The sequence below is a fragment of the Aotus nancymaae genome, unplaced genomic scaffold (genome assembly GCF_030222135.1).
Source record: "Aotus nancymaae isolate 86718 unplaced genomic scaffold, 86718_ANA_hifiasm-v0.15.2.pri h1tg000014l, whole genome shotgun sequence".
Lineage (NCBI taxonomy): Eukaryota > Metazoa > Chordata > Mammalia > Primates > Aotidae > Aotus > Aotus nancymaae.
Window position 1 is genome coordinate 61,140,176 of NW_026988425.1, and position 14,877 is coordinate 61,155,052.

A 14,877-nucleotide genomic window follows, 5' to 3' on the forward strand; every position below is an offset into this window, starting at 1 on the left:
CAACAGAATATTAATGAACTGTGGTACATTTAGAATCCTCTCTGCAGAATCTCCAGCCACTGCATGCAGTGTGTTTACCTAGTTGAGCTGTGTGTTTGCTTAGCTGTTTTTTTCTTTAACCCATTAACTCATCTGACTGCCGTCTGATGCGATGTAGCTACATGAACATGTCCACATCTAATCTGTGGCGCAGAAGTTAGACATCTGTGATGCAGGAAGTGTCAGCAAATTTTTATTTTAAATCTGTTAGTCAAAAATGCAGAAGCTGTGAGTTAGTCTATGCTGGCACACTTAAAATAATAAACAGTAAAATATAAATCCGGTAGAAAAATATAAATATCCCTCTTTCCAACTTACAGCACAGATAGAAAATTACATTTTAGTGAAATCTGTACAGTTCCAATAATCTGATACTGGACTGCCTCCAGAAAGAGACTGCAGGACTGTGCTCAGTTCTGAGGATTAATTATTCCTCTTGAATTCTGTAGATGCATCATACAAGAGAAATTATTTCCTTAATTAATAAAAACATGACATTCTGAAGTGAATACTTTTCTAATCAGTCCTTGCTCTAAAATTGTGCCCTGATATTATACTAACGCGGAGCTCACTTACAAAAAGTTAGAGGGCTCTTACAACCTTCTTGCTAGATGTGACATTTTTCATATTGGAGGTACGAATATTATTTACCCATTGCCCTAATATTTCTCCCATCTCCACCCCCATCCCCACCCTAACATTCAACTCTCACCATCTGTGTGGAATATTTTAGTGGCATGCACTCATTCTTCTACTTAACCCTCCTCTCTCTAGCGTTCTGGAAATGCACAACTAAGCCATAGCTCTATCTTTAAAACCCAGGGGCATTAACTTCCAGCTTTGCTTTTGCCTCTATTTTTTGTTGTGCTGTTTCCTGGTTTTCTTTGGACTTAGTAGATATCATTTCACTTTAGGCGTTTTCTTTCTTTCCTCTTCTTCCTTTACTTTCTTTTCCTTTCTTTTTTCAATCTTGTCTACATTAAGAGGAGACGCTTCAAAGTAACTTTTTAAAAATATCAACTCATTTGTATCAAACGTTCCGTTTTATGATTAGAAGGACTGAATTATGCCACAAGTTGTATGACCTTGCTAACGTCAACACAGGACATAGCAGTCAGCTAAACACAGGGGATCCTTGGATGTTGTTTTGGTATCAGACCACGCCTCCTCCTTCTATCCTCTTATCTTGATAAATATTATTGTGCATTTAAAGTAGATAATTCTGTCCAGCTAAGGACCCTGAGAGTGGAATAGATGTCATCTCAGTATTAGTATGTAATTTACTTTGAACATTTTGTTTACCTTGAAATGAAAAATTACTCCAAAATAGACATAGCTAACTTTACATTCATTCATGTAAAAAGCTAATTCCACAGTATTTGAATGAATTCAACTTCTAGCCACTGCAGAGGAATGTTATAATGGAAAGTCTTACCACTGAATCTATTAAAAGCAGATTTAATATATATAATCTTAATTGTTTGGGAATCTTAGAGTCCTAACTCACACAGCAAATGTGTAGAGCAGGTTTTGAATCTTCGTTCATGAGACATTATTGTTTTTCTATCAGAAGAGTTTATTCCATAAGCACTGCAGCTGTGAAGTATTACATGAGCCTATTTTATGCTCTGTAGATGCAATCTAGAATTTTCCATCTGATTGTCAATAGCACAGGGCAGTTTCTGATTCCTGTTTCAGACATTGAAATCCTAGGTGTGAGACATCAAATATATATTTCAGAAATTAATAAGTTGTTAATTCATGCAGAAATTTATGATGCCTAGATGGCTTGTGCCTGGCTTTCCAGTTTCTGAGAAAAATCATTTTTTTTTGTTTTTTCTTTTTTCATCGTAAGAATAGAACTGGGTACATAGACACTTCATGGCACTCATCATGCATGTTTCCGCATGGAGACAGGGAGCAGTGTTAGTGCCTATGCATGCCGATTTTAGGACCGGAAGGAATAGATAAGACTGTACTTAGACAAAATGATGGATATATCAGGGGACATTTCTGAGAGCTTTCCAATGAGCTGCTAAGTTAGAGTACAGCACGTTTAACAGCAGCAGCTTTTGAATATGCTCTGAATGTATAAGGTAAATAATTCCTTACTAATTCCAAATACTGGTACCAAATCAATGAATGGTCTTAGAAGATATAAAACTTTACTCTGTTGAAACATTATATTTTAAAAATTAGAACATTTTAAGCAATAATTTTGTATTTCAGTTTAAGCCAAATACAGCCAAGTCTCAATTATCCATATAATGGGAGACAAGGATGGCATTTAGAATTTGCAAACCATGGTAAGCCCAAATCTGATTTTAGCCATTGTTGCCAAGTCTGTGCCAATGAAGGGCACAGCTAGCTTGAATCAGCTGAAATGCAGCTGTGTTCCAAGACCTCATTCTCTAAGATAGGAAAACATGATATGGTATACAGCCATTGTCCAGTGCAGAGGCAAAATAATATTCTTTAAGAAACTCTCTGCACTAACCAGGCACGGTGGTACATGCCTAAGTTCTTGCTGCTTGGGAGGCTGAGATGGAAAGATCTCTTGAGTCCAGTAGTTCAAGTTCAGACTGGGAGGCATATCGAGACCCCCATCTCTAAAAAAGAAAAAAGACACGGTGGTTCATGCCTGTAATCCCAGCACTTTGAGAGGCTGGAGCGGGAGGATCACTTGAGCCCAGGAGTTTGAAACCAGCCTGAGCAACATGGCAAAACCCCATCTCTACAAAAAATACAAAAATTAACCAGGTATGGTACTGTGTGCATGTAGTCCTGGCTACTTGGGAGGCCGAGGTAGGAGGATCACTTTGGGCTCAGGAGGTGGAGGCTGCAGTGACCCACAATTACATCACTACACTTCAGCCTGGGTGACAGAGTGAGCCCCTGTCTCAAAAAGAACAAAAAGAAAAAAGAAAAAAAAAAAGAAAAGGAAAGAAACTCATTGCACTATAGCAGGAGTTTCTATTGTTCACTTCAGTCTGAGAGTTGGGACCAGAATACCTAGAGTACCTAGCTAATTTTTACTTTGATTTTGCTATACAAAAATAGTTGGTAACTGACTAGCATCAACTTCATGCTTTAATAGAGCTATTGGTTAAATTGTTGTACTATATCTAATTTAAGTTTTGTCTCCCTAAAAAAAGAGACATGAGGCCAGAAAGAAAAAAAGATAAATGAACTATATTCCAACCACACTGTGGTGAATATTTGAGAATTGTCTGGAATAAGCTTGGTGGTTTGGATGGGAGGGTGAGGAGTGGGAGGCAGGGATTATAATGGTTCATTGACAGCCAGATTTGAGAAGGCCTCTTTAGAAAGTAAAATAATGCACAGCTACATGTAAGAATTTTTGAAATTATTTATTTCGAATATACACATAGGAACACTTTTTAATCATTGCCCCTGAGGATTAGAGAAAATATTGGGTCTTTGTTACAAGGAAGACTTGTTTTTCCTTGCAAAAGTGCTTAAAAACATATCTTCCTATGTGGAAATGTTAGTTGCTTTGCTTTTTAAAAACTATGATGTTTCACCTAAATTTTTATTTGCATTGTCTTTAATCTAGAATAAAATGTACTCAATATAAAATGGCACTGGATTTTCTTTGATGCAAAAATCACATGTCAAAGATATCTGCCAAGTTGCTTTGTGACAAAGAAAAGGCTCAAATAAAAATGGCAGCTGTAGTTTTTAAAATGTAAATTTCAGCAGGAAGTATTTTACTTGTTCTGTATTTTAGAGCTGAAAAGGGCAAGTGATTAGATGATTACCTAGTGGTGTTGATAAGCTTGCCATAGTGATTCTGGCCTAAAGGGAACACAGTCCCTTAACTGAGCTATGCTATTTTTACTGCAATCAATTCTCCCACTTGGAATGACATTATTTTAACTTTCAGTCTCACTCCCAGGAGCCTGAGTCCAACCCCATCCAGCCCAGGCAGTCCTTGTAGTCCTCTCTTGGCTTTTCACTTTTGGAGGTAAGCATGCTCCAGGGCCTGCCCAGGGCTGCTTTGTCTTTCTGTTGCCCCATTTCCCACCACCAGCATTTGATTATTTCAGACTCTGCAATCTGCAATAAACCATTTCTTCTTAATTGTTGCCCTAGTGTTAACATACAGGATGAGGAAACTGAATTGTTTACTCATTGACTTACTTGATCACTTACTCCATTTAGCATATTTACTAATATTTCACTTGATGTCTCTTGAGTCATTGTTCAATGTCTGTGTATATATGACAGTTTTTCATTTTGCTTTCTTAGGAAATGATCTGCACTGAATTCTGTATGTTTTGATCAATATAAAGATACAATTTATTAGTTTCTGAAAACGTTTCCAATTCATGTGAGTGAATATACTACCTGTTGCTTCAAAGTGTTCTATACACTGTTATTTACAGAACAATGTATTTAAATTGTCTAAAGGGTTAATATTTTTAAAATCTTTTTTAGAACTCCCAGTTATATACTCCTACCCCCTCACTCATAGGCTGATTATATTCATTCTTCTCTGTGTGTTAGAGGAATATCCCCGAGGAACTCTTACATTTTAGCATAGTTTGTTATAAGAATGCATGATAGGGTCGGGCGCTGTGGCTCATGCCTGTAATCTCAACACTTTGAGAGGCCGAGGTGGGTGGATCACGAGGTTAAGAGATCGAGACCATCCTGGTCAACATGGTGAAACCCCGTCTCTACTAAAAATACAAAAAATTAGCTGGGCATGGTGGCGCGTGCCTGGAATCCCAGCTACTCAGGAGGCTGAGGCAGGAGAATTGCCTGAACCCAGGAGGCGGAGGTTGCGGTGAGCCGAGATTGCGCCATTGCACTCCAGCCTGGGTAACAAGAGCGAAACTCTGTCTCAAAAAAAAAAAAAGAATACATGATAGAAAATACTGCTACCGTTGTATCTGTAGCATGTATATTCTAATAGACTTTTCATGAATTCACTGTTTATGGATATAGTGAATCTCCCCGTATCTCATCGGAAGACGCACATAGAGTACCCAGCGTCCCTTTCCCCTTTTTAAAATCCTGTGGAAGAAAGTAAAATCAAACTCTCCGTTGATGCAAAGGGCAACTTGAATTTTTTTATGAATAGTTTTTGTTTCATAAATTCAAATAAATGACGAAATTGCCACTTATGGGCAGTTCCTTAAAAATACTAACTTACAAGCTTTAGATGATATCAGTGGGACAATTTAAAAAATTTGTTTCTTTCATATTTCTAAAGTAAGGCTGAACTGAAATCTGCAAAGAATAATTGACTAGGGAAACAAATTAATGACTTGGAACTTTAGTTCTACTCTTCTGCTGATGGGATTATATTTATTATAAAAGTGACTTTAAACATAAAAGTTCTGTGTAAGAGCTTTTATAAAGCATCTTCTGAATTTAATAGATCCTAAAACATAAGAGTAGTTTTGTTGTTTTTTTGTTTTTTTCTATCTGGAGAATTCCTCTGCTCTTCTAATTTATCCAACTGCAAGAAATTGAACTGTGTTCTCAATTTTTTTCTTCAGCGAAATATGTTTTCATTAAATACAGTACTCATATTTCCTTTTCTTTATTCTTCCTAAAGACAATAGGCTATTCAATATGAAGATGCCATCACTAGTAGAAGAGAAAGGAGAATTAGAGTCATTGCTAAGGTAGTGCAGAGGAAGAGATTCTGAAGAGTGTTTTTGGGGAAAAGTTTTAAGGAACTGGTTGCATTTGAACTGGACCTTGAAAACTCTTGGAGGTTCAGTGGGGAGGGATTGGTGGTGGGGGTGGAGGAGGTGAAAGATAAAACCAGACAGAGAAAAAAAAATCTAGAATGTAAGAAAGCATAGCACACAGTAGAAATAATGTATGTCACTAGGACACAGGGTATGTGAAATAGAAGAAAAGTTTGGAACTGTATCGAGATTGATATAAACTTGAAAATTGATTTGGGGTCATGTATGTAAGGCCTTAAATACTAACATGAAGAAGTTTGAGTTTCATTTTGTAAGTGTTCAGGAGTCAGAAGACGTTTTGAATAAGGAAATGACCAATCTGACCAATATTAAGTATAGATTGTATTTTAGGCAGAAACGCCAGTGAGGATGCTAGTATAGTATATCATGAGTAACCAGGTCCGGGATTAGGACAATTACAATAAACTAAATTAAAATTTGCAAAGTAGTTTATAGTTGGCCAACTGGTTTTATATATGTAATTTCATTCCATTTAATCCACCCAATACTATGTGAGACAGGAAGGAATATTGCCTTTGTTTACAGATGAAAATGCTAACACACATAGAGATTAAATAGCTTAACTAGCCTAGGACTCAAAATGAAGTCTCAAATCTTTCCACCGTGACTAACTTGAGACATACACACGTTGCTCTGAGATCATTTATACCGAGTTTTAATTATCTGGTTTAGGTAGACCTTGTGACCTCCTTTAGTTATTTTTATTTCCCCAGTGCCTCACTCTATGTATGGAATGTATTAAGTGTTTGAAAAATGTTTATTAAAGAATGAATAAATGAGTGAATATGAAATAGAAGATGTCTTGGTTACAGTGCTGCTAATATACCGAACACCAAATAAACATATTCAGTGGCTCAAATACAATGGAATTGCATTTTTCACTCATAGATGAAGGGTTTGGGGGAGAATCTGCTCCATAGAGTCATTAGGGAATCCAGGGGGATCTTTAACCCATGGCCTTCAAGGATGCCTCGGGCATCAGCATTTAGCTGGTGGAAAGGGAAAGAGCTTGGAGGATTGTGCACTGACAGACCTGAAGGTGGCACACATCACTTCCGTTCACATTTTATGACCTAGAATGTAGTGTTCTGACTGCATCTAACAACAGGGAAGCCTGGGAAATATGGCTTGCTGGTGTCTAGGGAAAGGGGGACATAAGTTTTGTTAAATAGTTAGCAATCTTTGTTGTAGAAGTTGATTAAATAAAGGTGCACCATAGCAGCGGTTCAGCAAATAATTTTCAATGAGTAACTTACACCGTGATTTCTAGCATTAATGACTTGAACCCCAGTAAACAGAGTTGGGGAGGGAGGAAATTGGTGTAATGATGCGTCTGGTCATAAACACAGTGAGAAAGTTCTAAGTAAAGATAACTAGTTGGCAGCTTCGAATTGGGTATCTCTGATAGTGTGCCCCAAAATGATGGTCTAATATTATAAATTGTAAGACTCCAAATATGTTCATGCTATTACCACAAAAAAAGCATTTGTTGTATCCCTGCACAGATTTTTTCCCTCACTTTGATTGTGATGGGTCAGATTTGTTCTTTATTCCTTTTTCATGAGTGGGGCTTGAAGGTGCAGGAGAGAGTGGTGGTGGCATCACAATGTCTGTGCCCTTTTGAGGTGCTGACACATAGAGTTTCTAAATTTGGCAATGGGAGATTCTATTCTTTTCATAGTAAAGCCTTGAGGCAGTCTGTGCAGAGACATGAGTCAGCTCTCCATCTCCAGCTGAACTCCAAGGGCTTCTCCAGGCCAGGCTTCCTGAAGGTTGGCCAGAAATAAGAGACCTGCAGCTTCCAAGACGGCTCGGTTGCTAAGTAGGATTTACATTTTGTTTGGTATGCCTGGGTAATAAGACCCTGCACTGCTGTATGGAGGTTATGGTAAGTCAAATTTGGGCTCAATATGAAAGAAAGAATTTTCTAAGGAAGGTTTCTGAACTTTTAATGGGCTGCCTCATCAAACCATCACTTTCACTTTCAGGCAGGCCAGGCACCCACTGAACTGGAAAGACGCAGAACGTATTCCTGCAATGAGCAGAGGATTAGACCACATTATTCTCAAAGACCTTTCCATCTTGAAAATGTCACACTCCTTTAAAAAAAAAAAATCTTCCAGCAGAGCTAGAGAAAGAGGCAAAATACATACTTTGTTGACAGACTAAACATATATATATATATATATATATATATATATATATATATATATGGCCCTAAATATAAGTTTATCAGTTACCAGTGTGACAGAGAGCATCTTCAAGACTTTAAGTGGAATTTATGTACAACTTCCCTTTCTTCCTTCTGGGGCAATCATAACCATTCAAAATTTCCCATGACCCCCAGTACTTAATAAATTGGCTACCGCTTAGGAGCTGTTTGTGTAATGATGACATCAGCACCTTTTGAGTAATATAGATGTGACCTGTGCCAGCTCCTAATCTGGACTGTGATTAGATAGCAAGATTCCAGAAGAAGCTACCTCATTTACATTCTCAGTGTCTTTTCTGGTACGTGGCATGCCTTGCCATCAGTAGGGACCCAGTAAGTAGCTGGAGGCTGGGCCACCATGACTCAGTGGCCAAGTTTCTGTTATGCTGTAGTGATGTTCTTTTGTATTTCTGTTTCATCTTCCAGCATCTTCCTGGATGATAACCACTCAGGTACCTGCTGGCTGCATGTCCTGTGTTCCTTGTATTTTACTTCTTCCATCCTTTTCTTTGCATCTCCATTTGGTTTCTGGAGTCTCAAAGTGGTAAACACACAGTCAGCTATGCCAGAGTTGGCAGTAGAGAAGGTATGCTGTTTCTTCTCCTTCCGTCTCCCAAATCTCTCTCTCTCTGTTTCAGCTGTGACTGAAAACACACATGCCACATTGATGGTAGGATATAGTACTACTTCCAGAGAAGAATGTTATCACTGTGCTATAAACTCCATGAGGACAACCATTTTTGTCTACTTTTTTTATACATGTATCCACAAAACCTAAAATAGTTCCTGACATACATAGGAGAGACTCCAAAATATGTATTGATTTAATGAATGAATATGTTACTCCCCGAGACTCAAGCATGTTCTGATGTTTTTACCTGTGCTTAAACGTGAGATACAGCTATATAGTAGGTATGTTTTGAGAGTGGTGCTGACACCTTGAGGGAAAGGGCTTATATTTTGATGCTGCTTTAAATAGCAAGTTATTAGCCATCAAAATGTAAAAACTGACTAGGTATCAATTATAAGTACAGTAAGGTTCAAGGACAAAGTAGAAAGTCATTGTTAATGAAAGTTAAACCCCAGAGTAGATTTACAGATATGCCTGGCTATGGTGAGGGAGAGAGAAATTGATACAGACGTCGTGGCAGATCACACACTGAAGAGTGTAAGTCACTCTAAGGAAGAGTGGTAGAGTATAAGCTCTGGAGAGCAAGGCCTGTCTATCTTATATACTGCCATCTCCCTAGCGCATGTAGCATAATGTGATACTAAATAACTAGGTACTAATTAGATAATAATAATTATTATTATTGAGGTGGAGTTTCATTCTTGTTGCCCAGGCTGGAGTGCAATGGCGAGATCTCAGCTCACTGCAACCTCTGCCTCCCAGGTTCAGGGGATTCTCCTGCCTCAGCCTCCTGAATAGCTGGGATTACAGGCATGTGCCACCACACCTGGCTAATTTTGTATTATTAGCAAAGACGGGGTTTCTCCATGTTGGTCAGGCTGGTCTTGAACTCCCTATCTCAGGTGATCCACCTGCCTCAGCCTCCCAAAGTACTGGGATTACAGGCATGAGCCACCGTGCCTGGCCGCAAATAAATTATTTAGTTGTTGTCATTAAATGTGCTTTGAAGCAATAAGAGAATTCTGAGTTGGGGGCTGCTTTTAAAAACCTGAAGCCCGTCATTGAGTCTGTGTTCTTTTGTGACCACATTCTGTCTGTGGCTGGGTCACTGCTGCACCTCTTAGGGTTGCCGTCCTCCATATCCACACAGACCCCACCTGGCTAGCTTCATTCATTCATGTTACCTGACTGGCCCTGGAGACACTTGGGTTTGAGACTCTGACAGACTAGAAGTCATGGTGCCTGAGTCTTGGTCACTGCCCTCACCAGATACAAGCAAGTGACCCTGGGCAAGTGATAAACTTCTTGATTATGAACACGGTACCAGCCCTATGGGTGTGGGGCTGGGCAGAGATGAGGAAGGTTGGCAGTGTCAGCTGTCTCTGGGGTGGTGTGGACAAGCTGCTTAGCACTGCCCTCCACTCCACTCTTCTTGGACCCTCATTGTCTCTACCTGTGAATCCTCTATCTCACTGGCAATGTAAGAATAGTAGCTTATGGGTTTTTAGTGCAATAACTTTGTGTGAGCAAGAATGGAGCATACAGTGGTCCCAGGAGTGATGGGCAGGAAAGGTAGACAACACCTTATCAGGGAGGGCATCCAGCATAATTGTCACCTAGTCCCATTTTGCCAAGAGCTGGCCCGTTTGTCTTCTTGCTGCTTGGAAAGGTTACTGAGTATCCATGGCTGCCTGAATCCCCCTCACTTCACCTGTTGCCATGGTGAGGGGCAGACATCACAGGCATTTACCAAACACATGGCAACATGTTGTGATTTAGTGTCTCCTTTTCACAGGGAACCTGTAAGACTGAGAAAGTCACCTGACTGCTAAACCCTTTTAGTTTCATATGATTTTTAGGATGAGAGGGCCCATTTGTCTTTTTTATTCTCTCTCTCTTTCCCCCTTTCACTTTGTGGAGAACATTGAAAAAATCTGAAGATGCTCGTACCAGATGGTAATTTCTTTGTACTCTACAGACACCAGTTCCTGTGCTTTTGTGAATGTTTAATGGTTTAATGAATTCCCGGAATTTTATTTCTAAATTGTCATGTAGGATCGAATCTTTGTCATGCAGGCACTCTTAGGAGTGGTTCAGCTAAGCAGACATGAGCTTGATTAGGAACATGGTGCCAGCCCTGTGGGTGTGGGGCTGGGCAGAGATGAGGAAGGTTGGCAGGCTCAGCTGTCACAGGGGTGGTGTGGACAGGCCGCTTAGCACTTCCCTCCACCCCACTCTTGCTGGTTTCTGCCAGTGCCACCACCTGGAGACTTCTCTTGCTTTGTAAGAAAGATGATGTGTGTGTAGTGTTCCAGAGGAGGAGAGGATGGGGTAGGAGACTTCACGTGGGTAGCAGTGATGGGGAAGGGCAAGCATAATAAACTTACTGCAGAAAGGTTGTTTCCTTTGGCTTTTCTGAAATATAGTATTTTTGAACAGATATTATAAGCTCATTTGCTATAAAGTCACAGAACCTAAGGGATGAAGTCTTGTGAGGTCAGATGGCAAGCAGAGCCTTCAAGTCCATGGGGTCCTGGCACAGCTGAGTGCTGGCAGCGCCTTCACTCATCCATGCATAGACACCTACATGTTCCAGGCCCAGACGGCCATTCCAGGGCCATGTTTGTTATGATGATTTGTGTTTTTTCACTATGCACTCACCCTTTCACTTTAACTTTTCTGTTAACTTTCCTGTTTTGTCTACTGACTTGGGTTAAAGGCCCAAATTACTAAGCTAGGTATTTGCATGTGCAGCGGCTTAGTTCCCAGCATTGATGGGGAGCTTGCTACATGCTTGGCACCGTTCTTAGTACTGTTCATATGTTAATTCACACAGTTTTCACCCTGTGGCTGGGAAGCAGGTACTGTCTTCATTTTACAGATGTGAAAACTGAGACACACAGACAGACTTATCCATGGAGCCCACATATCTCCGTTTGCCCAGATGTGGATTGATGTATGCCCTTTTATTCCAGTGTGATTATCAAAAGCACCCCCATTTCACTTTCAAAACCTCCAAGTTTGGCCAACATATTATGCCTTTTTCCCAATGTCTAGAAAGTGACCTGGTCTGGTTCAAGCTCAAGCATCTGGCTGGAGAGCCTGTGCCCCTATTCTGTGGCGTAAAGCCACACTGTCTGTGTTTTTCTTCAGGACTTCAGTTTGTGGTCATTTTCATTTGCATTCACAGTGGAAGATTCTGTTTACCGGGAGGTGGATTTGTAACTGTGTCTGGAGCTCTCTTGCTTGGTTCCCTAGATGTTTTCAGTCCTCTGTTGAGAATGCACTCGTGGGTGTGAGGAGCATGCTTTGACTTGTGGAGCCCAATAATTACTTTTAAAAAATTTTATTTTAGACAGCACCCAGGTAATACAAAGAGGGTTAGATTGGATTTGCTTTGGAAATCAGGCCGTGCGCACCAATAACTCCAGTCTGAACAGCCTGTGCCTGTTTCCTCAGCCCAGGCCAGCCTGCTACTGCCCTGGGGGTGACAGTGTTCTCGCTATTGCTGTGCTATTCAGAGGGCTCTGGGAGCCCTTTTAAGAGACCAGCCTCTTCAGGCCTTAGTAAGGATTCCCCACCCCATTAGCAAGCAGCCTGGACACTTTCTTGATCCCATCCACTCTTACATATCTCTTTGGACCTTGTAGCTCAAGATGATTCATTACTGTGTGGTCTTTTCTGGGCCACAATATTGTGACTACTTTACTTAAGCAACTTTTTAAATTTTGGTTTTCAATATATTAAAATTATTCTATGGAGGCTTAACAGTTATCTTTCTCAGTTGATCTTCTTGGGGCGAATAAAAATTTACTTTGCTCTGTGTGTGTGTGTGTGCGTGTGCATATGTGTGTTAGGGGAAAGTTATGTCCTAGGTTCCATTTTATTACTGCATTTCTTTGTGACAAGAGAAAAAGACATTTCACATCATTTTAAAAAACCTATTTCCAACATTTAAGATGTGGATATAACCATTAACACCCCCCCTGTTGATATGAGAATGAAGTTGTGATATTCTTTGAAAGCATAAGATGGTTATGATAATGTGAAACTCAGAGATGCCTCAGTAAAAGGAGTAATACAAATGCAAAAACTTAAAAAGAAATGTCGAGTTTCTCCAGCAGTAACATAGATAATAATGCATCTTGGAGGTGGTGTAAGAATTAATTAGGTAACGTATGTGAAATGTTCCAAGAAGAGTGTTCTATTTTGTTATTATTAGTGTCATATTGTTCTTGCAACCCAGCATTCAAAATGAACTACAAAACCTGACCTTTGTATCAAGGATGTTGCATATTCTAATTGAAATGATGGTGAATGATGAGGTGTTATGAAACTGGGAGAGCTGTACTAATGGTCCCGGGTGAAAAGGAGATGAGCTAAATTTCATGGATTCTTGGGCTTTTCTACTTATTTCTCTGATAATTTGCTCAGCTGAATCATTACTGTCTCCAGTTAATAAAACATGGAGATACCCCACATTGAGAAGAACATTTATTTTCTTGTGGTTGTATTTTTTCTCTCCTCTTTATATTAAAATACAAATTTGGCTCAACTTTAATCAAGCTCTGGGTCAAAAGTCATCTGTAATTCTTCCATTTTGAAAATCTTTGTGGCGTGCGCATGTGTGGATTTGGGGGCATGTGTGCGTCATCCACTAGGAAGTCCTGTTGATTCTGCCTTTGCAATATGCAATGCTGACCACCTCTCCTATCCCATGTTAGTTTGAGCCGCTGCCATTTATCCCTAGTTTTGTGTAGTAACCTCTTAGCATGTCCTCCTGCTTTAGTTCAGCCTTTGCCCTTCTGCAATCACTCCATCCAGCTCTCAGAGTGATCTTTGTGGAGTGTGAGCTGTTCCTGCTCAGAACCTTCCCGTGGATGCCCACTGTCTTCCATGATCCTGCTTCCTGCCGTGTCTCACTCATTCTCTCTGGCCTCATTGGACTCTGCCTTTTCTTGACCACTCAAAGCATGTTCCTGTGTCAGGGCCGATTATTCCCTGTTTCTAAAATATTCTCTACCTTCCCCTGCAAATTTCTTTTTTAAATCCCAAACCTATTTTTAAGAAGTTGAAAAAAATTGTATGACCGTGTTCATCTTGATTCACCAGTTAATACTTGCCACATTTGCTTTCTCTCCTTCCTTCTCTCTTAGTCCCTAGATGTATTTAAATTTTTTTTCCTGCTGGACCATTTGAGAATAATTTGCAGACATTCAGATACTTACCCCCCTAAATACTTAAGCATGTATCTTCTAAGAATAAGTACATTTTCCTGTATAACTACATTATTATGATAGCCTTGAAATTGAATATTATTATATGGGCTGTGTCAGCTTTCGCTTGTTGTTTCAAAAAATGTGTCTGTAAAAGTTTTTTTTTAAATTCAGTATTCAATTAAAGATCATATGTTCCATTGAGTTATCATATCTATTTCTTTAGTTCCCTTTAATTTAGAAAATTATGGTGTCTTTCTTCATCCTTTAGTACTAGGCACCTTTTCTGTTGAATGTCCCACAATTTCAATTTGTCTGATGGTTTTGTAATCTTTAGATTCAGGTTAAACATATTTGGCAGGTGATGATGTCCTCATAGCATCACATCAGGAAGTCCAAAAGCTGGTGTCTGCCAAATTTTTCCTTTATGGTGATTATCTCTTGACCTTATTAAGTAATCTCTGGGGTAAAATTTTTAGTCCATATGAAAATACTCTTCCCAAGAAGATTTCACCCAGTGGTTTTTGCATTCATTGATGACCTTGCTTGAATCATGTATTACATTACTGTTTGTCACAGTTTTTTATTTCTACTATTAACTGGTGTTCTTCAGTTGAAGAATTTTTCCTTCTTTCTCTCTCTGCATTTTTAGGAATATTGACTCATACATTTTTCTATAGAATAAAATGGAAGAAAAATACATATTTGGTGTGTGATAATCTATAACCATCATTTCTTTTTTATGGGTCAAGTTGTCCTAAAATTCTTCAGTGGGAAGCAGAAGCATTTGAAGCTGGCTCCTCAGTCCTTTTAACATGATGCTATTAATCTCTGAGCACCTCCTCACTTTCTGGCACAAGATGTTCTAACTGTCCAGAACAGCTGAAGGAACACTGAAATGATACCTGGATGGCACTCTCCTTCACTTCCCTAGTGTCTGTACTAAATGTTACTGTATCAAAGGCCTTTCCTCACCACTTTATGAGAGCACCACCACCACCTTTTAGATTGCTTCATGACGTTTCTTTT

At 39.5% G+C, this 14,877-nt stretch overlaps 1 protein-coding gene across 9 annotated transcripts in view; it reads left to right on the plus strand.

Annotated features, from left to right (window-relative positions):
- MAST4 (microtubule associated serine/threonine kinase family member 4) overlaps positions 1-14,877 on the plus strand; it is a 564,457-nt gene that overhangs the window by 350,574 nt on the left and 199,006 nt on the right. For 2 of the 9 annotated variants that reach the window (XM_064376019.1, XM_064376021.1), the window contains one exon: positions 3,947-4,027. The exons of the other annotated variants lie outside the window; for them this stretch is intronic. In XM_064376019.1, the coding sequence (XP_064232089.1) occupies positions 3,947-4,027 (81 nt within the window). The remainder of the gene's footprint in view (positions 1-3,946; positions 4,028-14,877) is intronic. 9 annotated transcript variants of the gene reach the window in all.